The following is a 17619-nucleotide window of genomic DNA, read 5'->3' on the forward strand; positions in this document are numbered from 1 at the left end:
AGCAAGGTTCTGGAGTGACATGCAATAAATAATTTGAATTTGAAGTGGAGGCCGCGTACCGGAAAACGCAGCGTGGGATGTCCACCCACACAAGGTGGACCGATAACATCATAAAGGTAGCAGGAAGGCGCTGGACGCAGGTCGCTACCAACCAGGTAACATGGAAAGCATTGGGGGGCCTATGTTCAGCAGTTGACGTCCTATGACTGAGATGATGATGATGATGATGATGACTTACACTTGCAAGGGATATTTGCCGATTTAGCTGCTCTTTAAAACTCAGCGATATGGTGTTTCAGAATCAGCGTCTCGTATAAAACTCACTGGCCGACTAGCGAATTCACTTACGCATGCGGCATGACGCGTCATTGTGCAGGCACAGTGCAGGTGTGAGTGTTGTGCGACGAAGTGCGGGTGCTTTCAATCAAAACTTCGCTTGTTTTGCATCCATGTTGCATTCAATAGATATTTTGGTTTATGATTTTATGATAAAATTTTTGGGGTAAAAATATTCGAAAAAACCGGATTTCAAAGTAAAAATCCGGATTTTTTTATAGCCTCAAAATCCGGATTTTTTAGATATTTTCGAATTTCGAATAATCCGGATTGCAATCTCTAGTCTACATGTTATTCTGGGTTATAAACAATAATACTGTAAAGTTTCATCAAAATCCGTTCAGTAGGTTTTGCGTGAAAGAGTAACAAACATCCAGATTCCAGACATCCAAACTTTCGCTTTATAATAGGTTACTACATATTAAGTAGAATAGGTAAATCGAAAGATTGAGTCTTAAACACTGTAAAAGTTTAAAGCAAGTTAAGAGGTTCTGGAGAAGAGCAACAGGTTATAAAATAAATTTTCATATCAGATACAATATCAAAAGACCGCAGAAAATCCTAGCGTTATTATCTTATTATTATAATACCCCACAAAGGTAGAGTTCGGATCTACAAAGGTCGCAACGCAACTTACTGTATCCAACTCTAGGTTCACGAAGCGATAGGGCTTCCAAGTTTTAGGGATTTAAAAACTTGTAACTATAACATTACGTATATAAAAAATTAAGGCCAAAGATTGCAAGTAAAAAAAACTTCTGTGGAAATCATCATTTAATAATGTTTTTTGTCAATGTAACACTGCTGTCGCAATGAAAACAAAATTATGAATGTGAAACTAGTGCGGGTTTTTCCAGAAAAATATTTTTATGTAAATCTCTCTTTATAGCCAGTCCATGAATGCTCGATTTGCAAAAAAATGTAGGACCTTTCTCAGCTCTTTGGAAGCCCTATTCGCGAAGACTACTTCTCAGCAGTCGATCGCAAATTGGACGATAGTTACAATGAGAAATAAAATCATGGAGATTTTTGAGTCAGTTTATACCTACAATACGCAATATTCGTACTTAAAGGGGATGCATTTTATTTATTTTCAGTGCCGGAAACTTAAAACGTAGCTGTGGGCAGGCTTCAAGTGCTGAAACGAAGGAAAGAACATAAAGAGGAAAGAAAAACTGAAAATACTTGCTGAAGGCCGTAGTTCTTTACAACAACTACTTATGCTTCCATTTGGGCATAAGTGTAAGTGACTTACACTTATGCCCAAACCAAGACCCAAGACTTACAGTAAGTCTGCACTGCACGTAACCATCATAACTTTTTTCATAAAGCGCATATTATGGGAGTATCCTGGTAAGTTATACATAAAACTTAACCGGCTTCTGTGTTAAGTTGAAAACTTTAACAGAATGTGTTCTACTTTGTTTTTTCTTTGAACTTGAACTAAAAACTTTTCTTGATTATGCTTCGTGGGTACCAGGCTGGCATAAACTTGGAGGGGTCAATGGTGAATGGCCCATGTCAAACAGGCTGGACAGAAAGTTAAAACGGCGAAGAGCGTCGACCTTGCTTTGTCGTAAACATGACGCGTCGTCGTATGAAGATCTACAGACAGTGCGTACCGACTACCGACATGTTTTTGTTGTAGGTGTCTACTAAACACCTACTGCTTACTGATAACCATTTATAAAAATAAAAGGTTTTGAACCCTTAATGAATCTGAATCTAATGAAAATGAAATCTCCCAAAACGAGTGAAAGGTAAGCTAGCCTACATAATATTAAAACTAAAATTCTACTTGTTTTTGAGACACCTAACGCCATCTATTGTTGAATAATGTCGATTCCTGGTGCTGTAAATAGCACTTGTAACATTTTTCAGAACGCCATCTATCGAAATTTATAGTAATATAGATTGGTTGAAGTACCAACAGATGGCGCTAAGTAACAGTTCTGGCGTAAGAAATAAACGTTTAAAAAATTGCCTCTTAACTCGGCCTCCGAACAGTAACTAAAAACTGAAATAATTTAACATTAGTATTTTAATAAAACGCCCAATTTCACTTCAGTGATTTATTAAGATTAAATATTCAACCTATTACTAAAACATAACATTAACCATACCATCAAAGCACGTTTCAGCGAAACAAGACCAATACACACTAGACTGCTATAAAAATATCAAATTCCACTAAATTGTACATATTTAGAAAAGGCCAAACATGAAAAGAGTATTTAAACTAACCGACTACATTTAAGTAAGATATTATTTTTACGAAGTATTTTCTAACAGACCATTTTTTTAAATATTGAAAGAAAGAAAAATTTATTATTTGGTTCAAACATAGTAGTATTGCTCTCCAACTAATCAAAATGATATTAAAAAAACTATGTAAAAACTTTTGGCCATTTCTAAATATCTCTAGTCTATCTGATAGACTATTATCTAGGTATGTATGTAACTATGTATAAGTTATTGACTTGGCAAAAAAAAAACTAACTAATTAACAATATCTATGAACATTGGTTTGACAAAAAAAAAAGTGGAGTCTGTATCAATGCATTATTCTAATTTTACAACCTGTGTATGTAAAACTTTCAAGCTGAAATTGACAAATATCACAAAATGTCAACAATAAATATATGATTAACTTATAACCATTACTTTAAATCGTGGTTCTCAAAACCAAGTTGTGGCCAAAATAAAAGAAGAAGAAGAAGAACCATTACTTTAAAAAGCTGGGAACAAGTATAAAATTCAGTTCATTTCAAAGTTTTACTTTAGATTAAGCTTAAAATATTATGCCATATTTACAAGTAGAAAAATCATAGTGGAGATCTATAAATAACATACAAATGACTGACTAACACAATCATTCAACTTGCTTTAAGCAAAATTTACAAGAAAACGGCCACAGGCTATCTTTAAATAAAAGTAAAACCTAGTGCACATAATTATACAAACAAAAATTATTCCAGTGACCATGAAAAAGAATGCATTCCATGAAATTCAAATAGTTTTGTCTACAAAATTCACAAAAACTGAAAAATTAAGACTATAGTTTGAAACAGTACTAATATTTGTTCCATGGAACATTTTCTATTGCATGTTTTCTTAGTTTGTGCTTTTTCAAATATTTGGAATCTATAAATGCTTCTCCACAAATTGAACAGATGTATGGGCGTTCACCAGTATGAGTTCTGAGGTGCACCACCAGATTGCCTTTTAATGCAAAGAATTTCATACACACAGAGCACCCAAACTTCTTCTCTCGTGTGTGAGTCAATTGATGTGTCCGTAAATGAGTCTTTGTTTTGAATCGAAGAGAGCACAGCTGACAGGGATATGGCCTCTCATTCGTATGAACTCTTTCGTGCATGATCAACATTGCCTGACTAGAGCATCCTTTACCGCAAATGCTGCATTCAAATCGCTTAACAGTTTTATTCTTTGCATTCTTATGTATCAAAATGTGTGAGAGCTTTTCTTTCTTCGAAGGCAAAACCTCACCACATTCCGAACATATCAATTCTGTTGGGTCTATCATGTGTGTACTTTCAACGTGCTGTTCTAAAGCAGATTCTAGTGAAAACATTTTCTTGCACAGTGAACAAGCATAGCCAACCACTTTGCCTATATTTGTAGTGATTTCTTGTTTCACAGTCTTCAATAGTTCAGTTTTAACTTTGGTTATCTTAGATTTGTCACAGCTGCCATCATCTTTATGTGTAGCTAAAGCTTCTTTGTTCTCAAACGTCTCATCGCATTGGTTGCAAGAATAGGGATTCATGTGAGTCAATCTGTGAGTTTGCATTGAAATTTTTTGGTGGAATCTTTTGTGGCAAATATCACATTCAAATTCTCTGATCCCACTGTGGATCATCATGTGGCGTTTTAGATTATTTGGGTTAGCAAAAGTCTTGAAGCAGATACTGCATTTAGGTTTGATGTTATTGTGAGCATATTTTATATGTTGAGTCAATGCATTTCTTCTTATTGGTTGATTGCAAAACGGACATAAGAGCAACATACCAGTGACGCTATGAAGTAGTGTATGCCCGGTCAAAATTTGAGCAGATTCGAAACCTTTACCGCACAAATTACAAAGATGTTCACCGGCTGGGTTATGCTTATACCGGTGCTTTTCATACTCAGCTAGATCTTCGAATTGTTCCCCACAATCACACAGAAATGTACCATCTTCTTGTTGCAATACAGTTGCAATTTGTCCATCTTCTACTTGTGCATACTCAATAACCAATTCGGATCCCTCGCACTTGAGTATTTGGAATGGTGACGAATCATCTCCTTCGCAGAAAATAACTTCCTCCTGATCCATCTGATCGCCGTCAGCACTTCGTACAAGTTGGGAATCTGTTAGGTACTCAATACCATCGGTGCCTTTAAGAACTATAGTGCCATCTGCATTTGCTGTAGTTAATATTTTGATAAAATTCTTGGAATTGGGTAAGTTGCTGACAATGTTACCTGTATAAGTTTGTATTTCCATTTGAGATTGGTCGTCATGGATTTCCTGTAACCCTTGATCTTGCGAATTACTGTCTTGCGTGTCTGTATCCATCACATTATTATAATCATCATTATCTTGACTCTCTTCCTCATTCTCCAATATTGTTGCTGGAACATTTACTGGGATTTTTGTATTTGAAACCAGAAACGAGTCTATAGTATTTTCAAACTGGTTGTGAGTTTGATTGAATTCTTCTAATGGTTCGATCGGCTGCTCATTTTCAGCTGGTACAGGATCGATTAATTCAGATTTAATGTGGGACATGTCAATTGTCGTTTCAAAGTCTGGTTTGTCTGGTGCAACAGATTTATCTGGTATAATATTTTCATTTTCATTTTCTTTGTCTTTGGGATCATCTATAACAAGGACGTAATAGCAGTCATCGTCACTGTCAGATGGTTCTTTCTTTATGATTGCTTCCAACTGTTTGACAGGATCATTGGCTATATCGTCATCGTCGTCTTCTTGATTGATGTCATCCATGTCTGCCTCTTGGCTGTATTGGTCTTTGGCCTGTTCTAATAACGCTTGTAACTGTAGTTTCAGGTCCGTATCCATTTTGATGCACTGCTTTCTGAATTGGTGCGCTGAAGTCAGTAATGAGTAACAGTCACCGCACAGTTTCTGCGGCAGACCGTCTTCTGCACTAACCTGAAATGTAAAGTTTCTATTATTGAATATAAAACTATTAACCTAAAATAATGTCAACAAGTCTATTTTATTTATGTATTAATAAACTTGTCCTAAGTTAAACTCAATAAAATTGACAATAAATAAAGTTGAAGCAGAAATATTAGGTTACGTTAATCAAATAGGTTTGTATTTAGTATCACTTACAACTTATTATTTAAAAAAATCGGTATTACCAGATTTAGTTGGGAATATCATTCTCCAAATGAAGCTACTTTTGAGGTTATGTTGTCAATTTGCAATTTCAAATATCGATGCTCATTCGCAATGCGACTGACATAATTAAATAGGTTAGATAACGATACTTTTTGCAATATTTACCTCTATAGTCGTTATATCATAGAACTTCAACAAAATGCTCTCGTCTGCACCCAGTAAAGATACCGTAGTATTTGAAGACAGACAGGAACGGCACAAATTTGACCACGTATCCATTTTATATCACCGTATACATAATTACCACACCAGGAAAACCTGGAAAAAATATTAAAATCACAAACAGCGTTCATTGTTTTGACGGACATTATTCAAATCAAAGAGTAAAATTGTTTTACTAGTATCCAAAGAGTAAAAATTATCTACGGACCTTGCCCATAAAGTCGATCTATCCGAAAATTATAGACAAGAGAGATGAACAGCGTACAAAATGGCGCAACACAATAAAACCCCACCGGATGTACTTACCGACAATTTTTACTACGAGTCCAGAGAGGGCGCTGACTCGCGAAAATTTCTTGTATTTCATCCATTTTAGATAAATTTCCAAGAGCTAATTATTCATTAAATTTAATAGAATAGAAAAGAACAGAAGCCTTTCTAATTATTTTAGATTTTTCATAATTTTCATGATACACTTTTAGTTTTTCGTTTTGCCGCCGATACACAAAACGGAAATGATACTCCGACACAGCACTGATTTAATACTTCCGTCCATAGATTAATAAAGCTTGCTTCACTATTTGTATTTTATTATATTATTAGACTGAAATACTTTAAATGATGGATTTTAATAAGTTGTTTCGGATGAAATAAATAATACAATTATATTATTGGAAATAACGAAAATATATTTAGTTAAAAGTAGCTAAAAGTTTAAATGCATCGAGCACGAATTGGAGTATTGGAGTAGACATAAATAAAATGCCAGTGCTGCTGCTGCGCAGTGTAAAGGGTTTAGACACGTATAAAGAACATCCATTTTTAAAACCTCGAAGCGTTTCGTTTTTTTTTACAAACTGTCAGAGAAAATCAAAACAAAAAAAAAGTTTGCAAAAATGCCAAAGTTTGTTGTTGTTTGTTTTCATGGATTTTAACAACAATAATTTCACCGTGTGATATATTGAACACTTCTAGTTTTAAGGTACGTATTATTTTGTAATGCAGTGCTTTAGACATGCTCTCTCATCTGCGATGCAGTGTGAGATCTGATAATGAGAGAAAGTTATTGATGATAGACTTTTTTACATCCTTTTCATTAATTTTACAATTCTTATTTTGTGTCGGCCGCCAAGTGCTAAAACAAAACTGAATGCTACAACTTTTTTCAGGTTTACATTTACCAAAAATTAATATTGCTTACTACCGTGTTCAAGATGAGTAGTGCTTTCTTATATTTAGGATTACTAAGATTCGCCGCTTTAGAAGAGAAGGCGAGACAAAGAAAGAGGGCAAGAAAGACCAAAGCATATATAAAAATGACCAGAGCCCTCAAGACTGATTTTTACAGACTCCGGTGTCTATCGATGGATGATACATCTTTTTTCAAGTTATTAGCAATGGTTCGACCAATAATGCAAGCTGATGATAAAGATATGGAGGAAATCGAAGTCGTGGAGCTACTGTTGCTTACATTGAAGTATTTAGCCAGTGGATGTAGTTTGGAAGAATTGACACAAGGTTGTGATTTATCGCTTACAGAACTTGTGAAAGACATCCCAATGACTTGTAAAGCAATATTTAAGGCTCTTAAACCTTATATTAAGGTAAGCAAGAAATATTTTTTTAAATTAATTAACTAAGGCCTATACATAATAGTTTAGTATCAAAAAAATTAACTTCATGCCAACAACTGATTGATCAACGACTTCATAAAGGTAGCAGGAAGGTACTGGATGGAGGTCGCTACCAACCAGGCAATGTGGAAATCCTTGGGGGAAACCTATGTTCAGTAGTGGACGTCCTGTGGCTGAAATGATGATGATGATCAATAAAAAGATTTAGGTTATTTAAACTTCTGTTTATCTTTTAAATAAGTAGGTATGTGTCCTAACTTCCTCCTTAAAAGGGCTAACTAAAATGAGCCCAAATTGAACTCGATAGCCTGTGATGTGTTAATTAAAAGAACATTTTTATTTACATGTATTTTTTAGTTCCCAAGAGAAGAGAAGGAGTGGCTGGACATTGTTAATGATTTTGAGAAGAAATGGAACTTCAATCATTGTGCTGGGGCATTCAGTGCCCGGCATATTGCCGTCAATAAGCCATTAGAAGGGAGTGAAGTATTATTGAACCACAAAGGCTTCCACAGCGTCCTCTTAATAGCAGTGGTCAACGCAAACCATGAATTTGTTTACGTCGATATTGGCACAAATGGTGGATACGACCAAAAGTTAATTCTTAGTGCTACAGGATTTTTTGGAAATATGATTGAGGAAACAATAAATTTACCAAAGGATTGTCCGTTGCCTGCATCTGACGTGGCAATGCCATATGTATTTTTGTCAGATGCATACTATGTAATAGAGAACATGATGAGAACTTATCCGTTGGATAACGTATCATGCGAAGAGAAGATATTTAACTACAGGTTTGGCAGAGCATATCGTGTTGTAGATGATGCATTTGGGATCTTGTACGAGAGATTTGGTGTACTACAGCGGAATATAGACGTAGAGAATGCTAATGATATTGTGATAGCATGTTGTGCCTTGCACAATTATTTGGCGAAGACAATAAATGATGATTATTTAAGAAAAGAATCTTTGGATGTGGAGGATGTGGTTAACTATAAGTTCCAGAAAGCCTCATGGCGTTTGAAAGAGGAAGGGTTGAATTGGGACGAAACTCATCCTTTAGCCGCAGTACCCCAGGGACCAGAAGAAATTTTAGATGGCAGGGGAAAAGGTGTAAGGGAGAGCTTCACTAATTACTTTATTTACCAAGGAAAAGTTCCATTTCAAGAGCAAATGGTGAATGTTGTGCCTGAATTACAATTGTTAACTAATTAATAAATGTTATTATAAGAATTACTATACTAGCCAAGGAAAAGTGCCATTTCAAGAGAAAATGGTGAATGTTGTGCCTGAATACAATTTTGTTAACTAATTAATAAATGTTATAAGAATTGTTGATTAAGACATACATTTTTTTGTATCATTTAATCCTACTAATATTATAAATTCGCGGGAAGAGCCTGGATGCGGGCAGCGCAGGACCGTTCATTGTGGAAAACCTTGGGGGAGGCCTTTGTCCAGCAGTGGACGTCATTTGGCTGAAACAACAATATTATAAATGCGAAAGTTTGTGTGGATGTCTGGATGTTTGTTACTTTCACACAAAAACTACTAAACGGATTTTGATGAAATGAATAACATATAGGCTATAATTTATGACGATATGTGACAAACTAAATTTCACGCGGGTGAAGCCACGGGCAAAAGCTAGTTGTCCTATGTCGCGACTAGTTGGACTAGCGTTATCTACACTAAGTTAAGTAGGTACCTATCTGGGGGCACGGCAGCAGCGTTGCCAGTTTTTTTTTTCGCCAAGTCGGGACTTTGGTACTTTTTGAGTGAAAATAGCGGGATTCTTCCGTCAAAAGCGGGACATAGTAAAAAAACGTATACAATCAAAGGTTTTCAAATATTTTTTTTTATTTGACTTTAAATTACGTTTACGTGATGACAATAGATAGCAAAATTAGCCATAGAAAATGTATTTTAACAAAAAAATAATATTTTAAATCAGATTTACTCTATCGTTTAATTCGTCTTTAGAATAAAAAAAGAAAAAAATAACAAAAATCGAAATTAAAAAAGTTTTATTCTTTAGAATAATATGGCGTTTCAAACAATAGTCAGTGCCCCGATTACGCTAACCCGATTACGGTAATTTTTAACGTCTCCAATATAGACTCTGGTGAAGTGAGTGTCTCTCTCCGAAAAGCGGGACCGAGCCTGTCCCGCGCGGGACATTTAAATTTGATTGAAAAATCGGGACGTCCCGCCAAAATCGGGACGTCTGGCAACGCTGCACGGCAGTGCCCCCACCAAGTCGAGCAAAAAAGCGGCACGGCCGTACCATCCTTTTCTCGAAGCAATTCAGGCCATTTTCGACCGCCTGTAACTTCGTTGTGGATAAAACTAGAAGGCTGAATTTTCATTAGCTATGCAGGCATTGTAAAGACACGGTATATTTAAAATTGATTCAATTTGAACCAGTAGTTTAAGAATTATAACGGGTCAAAGTTACTTAATTTTGTCACTCACTGACTGACTCACTGACTCACCGATCATCAAAATTCTAAGGCACTTCTAGCAGACCTAGAAGCTTCAAATTTGGAATATAAGTAGTGTTTGGTGTATGAATCAAGGAAAAACTAAAATATTTGGGGGCACGGTAGTGCAACCGCCAAGTCGAGTAAAATTTTTCAATTTCGGTCCAGTTTTCTAGATACATAACTGCTGTCTACAAAATACAAAAAGAAATGAGATCCCATCAAAAACAATACTTGTCAAAAAAACCAAGTCTCGCAACTCAGTTGTTCTACGGTAAAAAGTTGTGAGATCCATGTAATACCAAGTCCAGGCCAGGAAATCTTTAACGTTTTACATAAATATATTGACTTGGCCATCGCATGAAAACACGTGTAAATTAAATTATTTAGTGCGATGGCCAAGTCAATAATTTATGTAAAACGTTAAAGATTTCCTGGCCTGGACTTGGTATTACATGGATCTCACAACTTTTTACCGTAGAACAACTGAGTTGCGAGACTTGGTTTTTTTGACAAGTATTGTTTTTGATGGGATTATAATTGATTTCTTGTTACTTTGTATTAAACAGGCTGAATGAAGTGCTGTACCGATTTGAAAAACTCACCATTATTTCTGATGAACATAGATGGTACAAAGTTCGCCAGGTATACTAAACAAATTCTATATAATTTCACGCTATCCTAGTTCATGCTAGTATACCTAGGTCTTTTAGGGACATCATATTAGAGCTTTATGGGCTCTTCCCACATCAAATTTACGGATCTTTTTTGAAAAATAAGTAGGTTGGGAGTATTCCTCTGTAGTACTAATTTTATTATTCTGTGCTAAAAGGGTGACCTAACGATTATACAAATGTAAAGTATCTACGTAATTTGTATTCAACTGGCGGTTACTTAATCAAACTCAAGAGAAATCAAGACCTATTCAAGCACCACTTGCATCGAATCAGCTAATTATTCCCGAGGGTTTTCCGTAAGACGAACAAGGCGCATTTACATACTAACGAGCTCGTGGAATGAACTGACTCCACAAATCTTTCCGTTGATTGAGGAGTTGGCAGGTGCGAAAGGGTTAAGTAGATAAGGTGTGAAAGGGTTGAGATAAGGTGTGGAAGGTAATTAATGATGGCTCGATAGCGTAATGAATGACTTATAACAGTGGTTGTTGTAATAATCGATTCCTTTTTGCTGTGATGCTCTGGTAAGGCCCAAAAGATAAGGAGACATTTATTTATTTATTTCCACACACATTATCACTATCTTTACAGGTACTTAAAACCTAATGCGATAGCATAACTTAATCTACGTAGGCTTAATAATAACTTAAAAACTAACCATACAGTATCTATTTACATTTTATAACTAATAATACCCAAAGCCGTCCTTGTGAATTCACTCAGAGAACACGCAAACACGTCCACTTGTTCCGCTATCAAGTTAATAGTGCGCAAGGCGCGCGTGAGCGGCGCCTCGGCCAGCAGGTCACATGTGAAGTGTCCCCTTATGGGCTACCTTTTTAGGGTTCCGTAGTCCTGACAAGGAACCCTTATAGTTTCGAAACCTTTCCTTGGAAACTATTGGCACTAGAGACCTGTAATTTTGTGGAGATATGTATATTAATCACGCCGACAAAAAGGTAAAATAAAATAAAATAAAAAAATTTTTAGACTAGCTCCCCTACATGTAAAATGGGGATATTAAAAGTGACTTTAGATGAAGTAATTTCTTGCTTCTGAAATATTATTGTGTTAACTTTTGTGTACTTGGCCAATTTTTTTTTACTGTATTTTGACGTTCATAAGTGCCACTAGCACTTTCGGATGATTCTAATGAATGAAACTGAAACTGAAAGTTTCAAACTGGTCGCGTCATGTGTGGTATCTCAACGAACGCTATGGCAGAAACTTAGATGCAACTCAAAAGTAACTAGCAGTTGCAGTTTCGTTGCAGTTGCGTTTCACCGTCTGTTACCGGCCTTACGGTGCGTTTAAGTGTGCGTTGCAGTACGGAGTTTCATACAAAGAATAGTGACCGTCTCGATACGGTTACGATCCGTTTCCGGGTTTTAAGAGTACTTCGTCGTTAAGAAGAGTCCCGTGGTTAACATCTTGCGTCTCTCCTCAGGCGTTTTAATGGTTAAATAAAGGCACTAAACATGGCCTCTTTAGCCCAAGGGTCCCTATTTTAGGCTACACGCAAACTAAATGTAGCAAAAACAAATAGATCGATAAGATAAGTTTCTAGGTTGTTACCAACCAAAGCTTAGAAACATTTTTTTCTTAAAATGTTACTAGAGCTTGTAAAAGAGGTATGTAGCTGTTGAAGAAGAAATATAGGTTACTTCAGTGACGACCAAGACCAAACGTAATGAAGGCAGGCTGACGATCTACTTAGTGAAGGTCACGGAAAGAACGTGGATGCGGGCAGCAGTTGTAAAATTCCTTGATCGAGGCATTTCCCTAGCAGTGGACGTTCTTTGGCTGAAACAAACTAAGTAATGTATAAGAAGGTAATATCCTTGGGGGAGGCCTTTGTCCAGCAGTGGACGTCATTTGGCTGAAACGAACGAACGAACGATGTAATATCAGTAATTTTTGAAAAATACCTACTACCTACCACCGGCCCCAGAATAAAAGAACCGTGTACATTTTTACTCGATGACGATGAAGGATTTTTTGATGTTGGGTTACGTGAAATTCTCTATTCAATACATCTAAGGCAAACGGTGTTATAGATCGTTTCATCCACGAGGACGCGCCCCACCACTTTTCTGTCGGGGAGTTTGATCCGACCAATCCGAGCGTCATTGTTGGCATTGGCAGCGTTGCAATTGTCAATACTCAATACTCATTATGTTTATTGCTTCCTTGGATAGTTATTACAATGAGGGCTATCGTTTTAGCGCTCACCAGTTAGCGCCACTGTAGAGTAAGGTCCTGTCACTTGCTAGTAGCGAAGACAGTGGCGCCAACTTGTGAGCGCTAAAGTGGTAGGAGGACTATCGCATTTGCACTCATCAAGATGGCGCCACTGGAGAGTAAGGTCCTGTCAATCGCCAGGGGTGCCAACTGTTAAGTATAAAAACGATAGCCCTCATTATGACGCTCGGATTGCTCGGATCAGGCTCCCCGTTCCGCTTGCCTGGAGATTGGTGGGGCGCGTCTTCGTGGATGAAACGATCTATACAGATGAATATCAGTGTTGAGTGTAAGCTCTATTAAAAGCTGTAGCAGTTGTATCTACATATTAGGTAGGGACCTACCTAATGTAAAAAAAGCCTTTTCACTTCTGTGTTTGTGTTCTTACACCGTTACACGCAGCGGCCTTAAGGATTTGTTAGTAAGCGGTTTCGGTACCATTCGGGATGTAAATTTATGCGGAACCCTTTATTTCGGGATCAAACTATTACTTGTTTAATAGAGCCTGTGGTTTGACGGCGTTGCTTTTTATTGCGTGGACTGTACCACAGTACCGTAAAAGTTTTATTTCTTTTGTTTTTGAAGTGAAGTGTAAAATCAAGATGTATTCTGTAGCTTTATTTTTTCTCTCCTTCTTAGAGTAGGCGCACACCCTTGATTTTTAGTTGGCCGATAGTTGTGCCTTGTGCCCGATTTTAAATTGTATGAAGAATCGGCCAAATCGAATCGGCGTAGTGTGCGCACTCCCATACATGCCGGCCGAATTCATTTGAAATACGAGAAATCCAAAAATTCGCTGGCCATCCAGTATCGTAGTCTACGGCGTAGACACTAGTACTAGGGGTCTTTGCTACGAAAACGTTACGGACTACGACTTCGTCACCGCTACGGCAAATAGTGGTCGTGCTACGAGCGCCGTAGCACCGTACTACGACTGCTCTACGGCCTATAATGCAAATAAGCTCACAGCTTGGTTCAAAATTAATCTGGAGGAAATAAGCTTGCAATTCAGGTTTATTTATTTTTTGAGGCTTTTAAAAATTTCCTAAACAATGTTGCGAATAGTTAATTATTAACTTTTGAAATTCAATTTCGTTCGTTAGAAATTAAAGCCTCTGTAATATTATTGCAATATTTCATCAAAATCTGTTCAGTACTTTTTTGCGTGAAAGAGTGACAAATAGGTAACCTATACTCACTTTTCACATTATTCTTTATACAATACAACGGCTACAACGGACGGCTCAACATTATTAAGACATACACGTTTAAGACGATAAGTGATGATGATGATGACGAAAATGAAATCGTCACATCTCAGGGAAAGGAAATAGTATTTGTGTAAGTCGTACTTTCACTGCATTTAACTTCGAAGCCTCTCCAAAAGTACTAGTAAATCAATAAGTCCATTATCCAACTTAGGATTCGCATCTTTCAATTTACAAATTCAAATAAAAAGACTCGTAAAAAAGACTTTCATTCCTCAAAGATCCGATCGCACAGATTTCATTTCCTAAATCTGTGCTCTATTTCCTTGGTTTAAAGTAGTTTATCGACCGGCAATGGCTCGACAGACTGAATTTTGGCAGAATTATTTTTTGCGAGAGCAACACTCAATAATTATAAGGAAGTTCTTTCAAGAACGTTTCTTTGTTTGTAAAATAATTTGATAGTCAATTCTGGGAACGATTGATTCGTTTGAATCGTTGCGATTGGAATTATTGATTGAAAAGTTTAAATAAATGACCATTTTCTTTGGCAGAGAAATGCCTTTTCAAATTAAGAGTGATTGATTATTAAGTCAAGATGAAATTGTGAAATCCGTTACTTTATAATATAACGAGTGAGATTGTAAACTAACAGTGGGTTAGTAGATTATAAATTATAACCTATCTAGGTACGTTAAGATTATAATCTGACGGAATGCACAATTTTACGGTGTCAATTATTATAAGTGATTGTAACAATCATCATCAACGTCATCATTTCAGCCACAGGATGTCCACTGCTGAACATACATACATAGGTCTCGGGTATTTATACGTTTTGTTAATTGTGAAAAATATAAAACGTTAAAATAGCGGTATCGTTATAGCCAATGAGCTGCTGTCATAGTGACATTGACGTATTGTCAATGACACACGAGAATCAAACGTCAGAATAGAGGGACGCGCGGAGACGACTCCGCGCGCTTTTGTGCTAAGTGATGAATTGCATCTAAAATAAGTTAAATTTTATAAAAAAAAATAAAACCGACTCCAAAAAACCTACACTAAAAAGCAGAATAATAATTACTAATTACCTACTTATTTATTAGGACGAATTATTAATATTTATGTAGGTATACCATGATTGATACTTCTGGAGTCGGTGCCAAGATTATGAAACATGTAAAGTTTGCCTGCACCGACTCCAAAAGTATCAATCATGGNTACGGAACCCTAAAAATGGCGAATGTTTTTCCTACTTATTCTGACCATGGTGTAGTAATTCAATTTGGTTAGAGTGGCCGCTTGTTTATTATTTTGCTTCACTTTCCTGTTTTAATTCAGTTACGTTTTTACTTGAAAGCCTTCACAAATATTTAGGTTGCGGTTTAAGTGTTTTAAAAATTAAGTGAAAATATAAAAGCTTGGAATTAAAAACTTTTTATGTTGCGTCGCTGTCTTGTCGATTAAGCACTATAATAGAGTGGCTTTAAATACTTAAGTATGTTTATTTAATTAATAAAAACTATGAATTAGAGTCTTAGCTTGTAGAGCTGATGGCCGCTGCGGCAGAAAAGTTCTCGGGTGGCGACCACGGGCCGGAATACATAGTGTTAGGCCCCCTCTAGGTGGACCGACGATCTAGTGAAGGTCGAGGAAACTATCTGGATGTGGGCAGCGCAGGGCCGGTCGTTTGGAAATCCTTAGGGAGAATAATCTATACTTATAATAAATCTGTAGAGAGGTCAATTCTGTACATGAAATATATTTTCAAAATAACTATCAGGGGGTGATTAGTGATCGATAGTAAAGCCAAAAATGCAATCAGTAAAGTTTTTGTCTGTCTGTCTGTCTGTCTGTCTGTCTGTCTGTCTGTCTGTCTGTATGTTCCTTATAGAAACCAAAACTACTCGACGGATTTTAACGAAACTTGGTACAATTATTCTTCGTACTCCTGGGCAGGTTATAGTATACTTAGGAATTCCCACGGGAACGGGAATTAGCGGGAAAATCCTTTTGTATGAAAAATCTAAACCGCTTAAGTTAGACGCTTGAAATTTGGCATGCAGCTAGGTATCTTAGTAAACTTAAAGCTTAGTTGTAACAGGATATTGCAAAATTCCCACGGGGGGAAAAAACATTTGTATGAAAAAATGTAAACCGCGTAAGATAGATGAAGGGGGTAAAACGGGATCCACGCGTACGAAGTCGCGGGCGGCCGCTAGTATTAAATAAACACGTATACTACTAAATGAGATCCTGCATAAAACGGGATGTCGCCGTCTGAATAAGCCCTAATGCTTCAACCACACCAACGCGTGCAAATCACCATTGCCAGCGCGATCAAAGGCCAATGACAGATCGCGCGACTCATGACAGTTCACGCGACCTGTCATTTTTAGGGTTCCGTAGCCAAATGGCAAAAAACGGAACCCTTATAGATTCGTCATGTCTGTCTTTCCGTCCGTCCATCTGTCCGTCCGTATGTCACAGCCATTTTTTTCCCAAAATAAAAGAGCTATACCTACTGTTGAAACTTGGTAGGTAGATGTATTCGGTGAACCGCATTAAGATTTTGATGCAAAACTCTAACTTCTAAAATAAGAAAATGAAAAATCTAAAAAAAACATGATGTACATTACTATAAAAACTAGAGATGAAACGGATATCCGGTAACTATCCGGTAGGCCGGATATCCGGCCTAATTTTACTATCCGGCCGGATACCGGATATTAAAAAACTACGACAATTTCCTATTAATGAAATGAAATACATTAATCTTTGAGGTAAATATCAATAAAACGACTTATAATAATGACGGCTATTATTTAAAGTCCAAAAAGTTACAAAAAAGCCATATTAAGGCCTTTCAAAAAACTGCTTTCTTTTTCTGGGCTGTTCACTCTAATTACGAATACATAAATAGTAAATAATCTATAATGTCGAAATATTGCCAAATAAAAAAGGCGATCTTTTTTTCACTGATGGTCTGATGACATGATGCATGCAGTTCAGTCAGATTACGCAGCAAGTAAACTAATTTAATTTTCGCTATTCAATCACACACTCACGATAGCAACCGAAATCGCCCGAATTCTATTCGGACGGATTCGATTTTCGAAAAGTCTACTAATAGACCCACTGATCGCGTTCGAAGCACCTGTGCGGCGCTAAATACGTCACGACATGAAACGAGACAATGGGCCAGCTATCCGGCCGCCGGATATCCGGCTATCCGGCCTAGCAGCTGGCCGGATATCCGGTATCCGGTATTCTGCCAAACAACTATCCGTTTCATCTCTAATAAAAACTACCAACGAAAATTGTTTTGAACGAGATCTAGTAAGTAGTTTTTCTTTAATACCTCGTAAATCGTAAACCGCTTATTACCGCGTAATCTTTCATACTAATAACCTAAATAAAAAATAATAATTTTAATTT

The 17619-nt window shown here is 36.7% G+C and overlaps 2 protein-coding genes across 2 annotated transcripts; one reads left to right on the top strand and one right to left on the bottom strand.

Annotated features, from left to right (window-relative positions):
* Nucleotides 1-2894: 2894 nt before the first annotated feature.
* On the bottom strand, nucleotides 2895-6230 carry LOC114354598 (oocyte zinc finger protein XlCOF6). Its single transcript, XM_028307069.1, has 4 exons — nucleotides 6144-6230; nucleotides 5879-6031; nucleotides 3060-5518; nucleotides 2895-2994 (listed from the first exon to the last, which is right to left on the bottom strand). The coding sequence occupies exons 2-3, from the start codon at nucleotides 5990-5992 to the stop codon at nucleotides 3410-3412; spliced, it is 2223 nt and encodes a 740-aa protein (XP_028162870.1). The 5' UTR covers nucleotides 5993-6031; nucleotides 6144-6230; the 3' UTR covers nucleotides 2895-2994; nucleotides 3060-3409.
* Nucleotides 6231-6729: 499 nt separating this feature from the next.
* Nucleotides 6730-8811, top strand: LOC114354597 (uncharacterized). Its single transcript, XM_028307068.1, has 3 exons — nucleotides 6730-6917; nucleotides 7105-7539; nucleotides 7927-8811. The coding sequence occupies exons 2-3, from the start codon at nucleotides 7150-7152 to the stop codon at nucleotides 8782-8784; spliced, it is 1248 nt and encodes a 415-aa protein (XP_028162869.1). The 5' UTR covers nucleotides 6730-6917; nucleotides 7105-7149; the 3' UTR covers nucleotides 8785-8811.
* Nucleotides 8812-17619: the final 8808 nt, after the last annotated feature.

Source organism: Ostrinia furnacalis, unplaced genomic scaffold, assembly GCF_004193835.3.
Source record: "Ostrinia furnacalis isolate ACB-3 unplaced genomic scaffold, ASM419383v2 OfSCF2082, whole genome shotgun sequence".
NCBI lineage: Eukaryota > Metazoa > Arthropoda > Insecta > Lepidoptera > Crambidae > Ostrinia > Ostrinia furnacalis.

Excerpts from the sequence above, each read along its gene's own strand:
- LOC114354598 (XM_028307069.1), bottom strand. The coding sequence starts at position 5,992 with ATGGATACGTGGTCAAATTTGTGCCGTTCCTGTCTGTCTTCAAATACT. Across the intron at positions 5,519-5,878 it reads ATGATATAACGACTATAGAG|GTTAGTGCAGAAGACGGTCT; the intron begins GTAAATATTGCA and ends TTTACATTTCAG.
- LOC114354597 (XM_028307068.1), top strand. The coding sequence starts at position 7,150 with ATGAGTAGTGCTTTCTTATATTTAGGATTACTAAGATTCGCCGCTTTA. Across the intron at positions 7,540-7,926 it reads CTCTTAAACCTTATATTAAG|TTCCCAAGAGAAGAGAAGGA; the intron begins GTAAGCAAGAAA and ends TGTATTTTTTAG.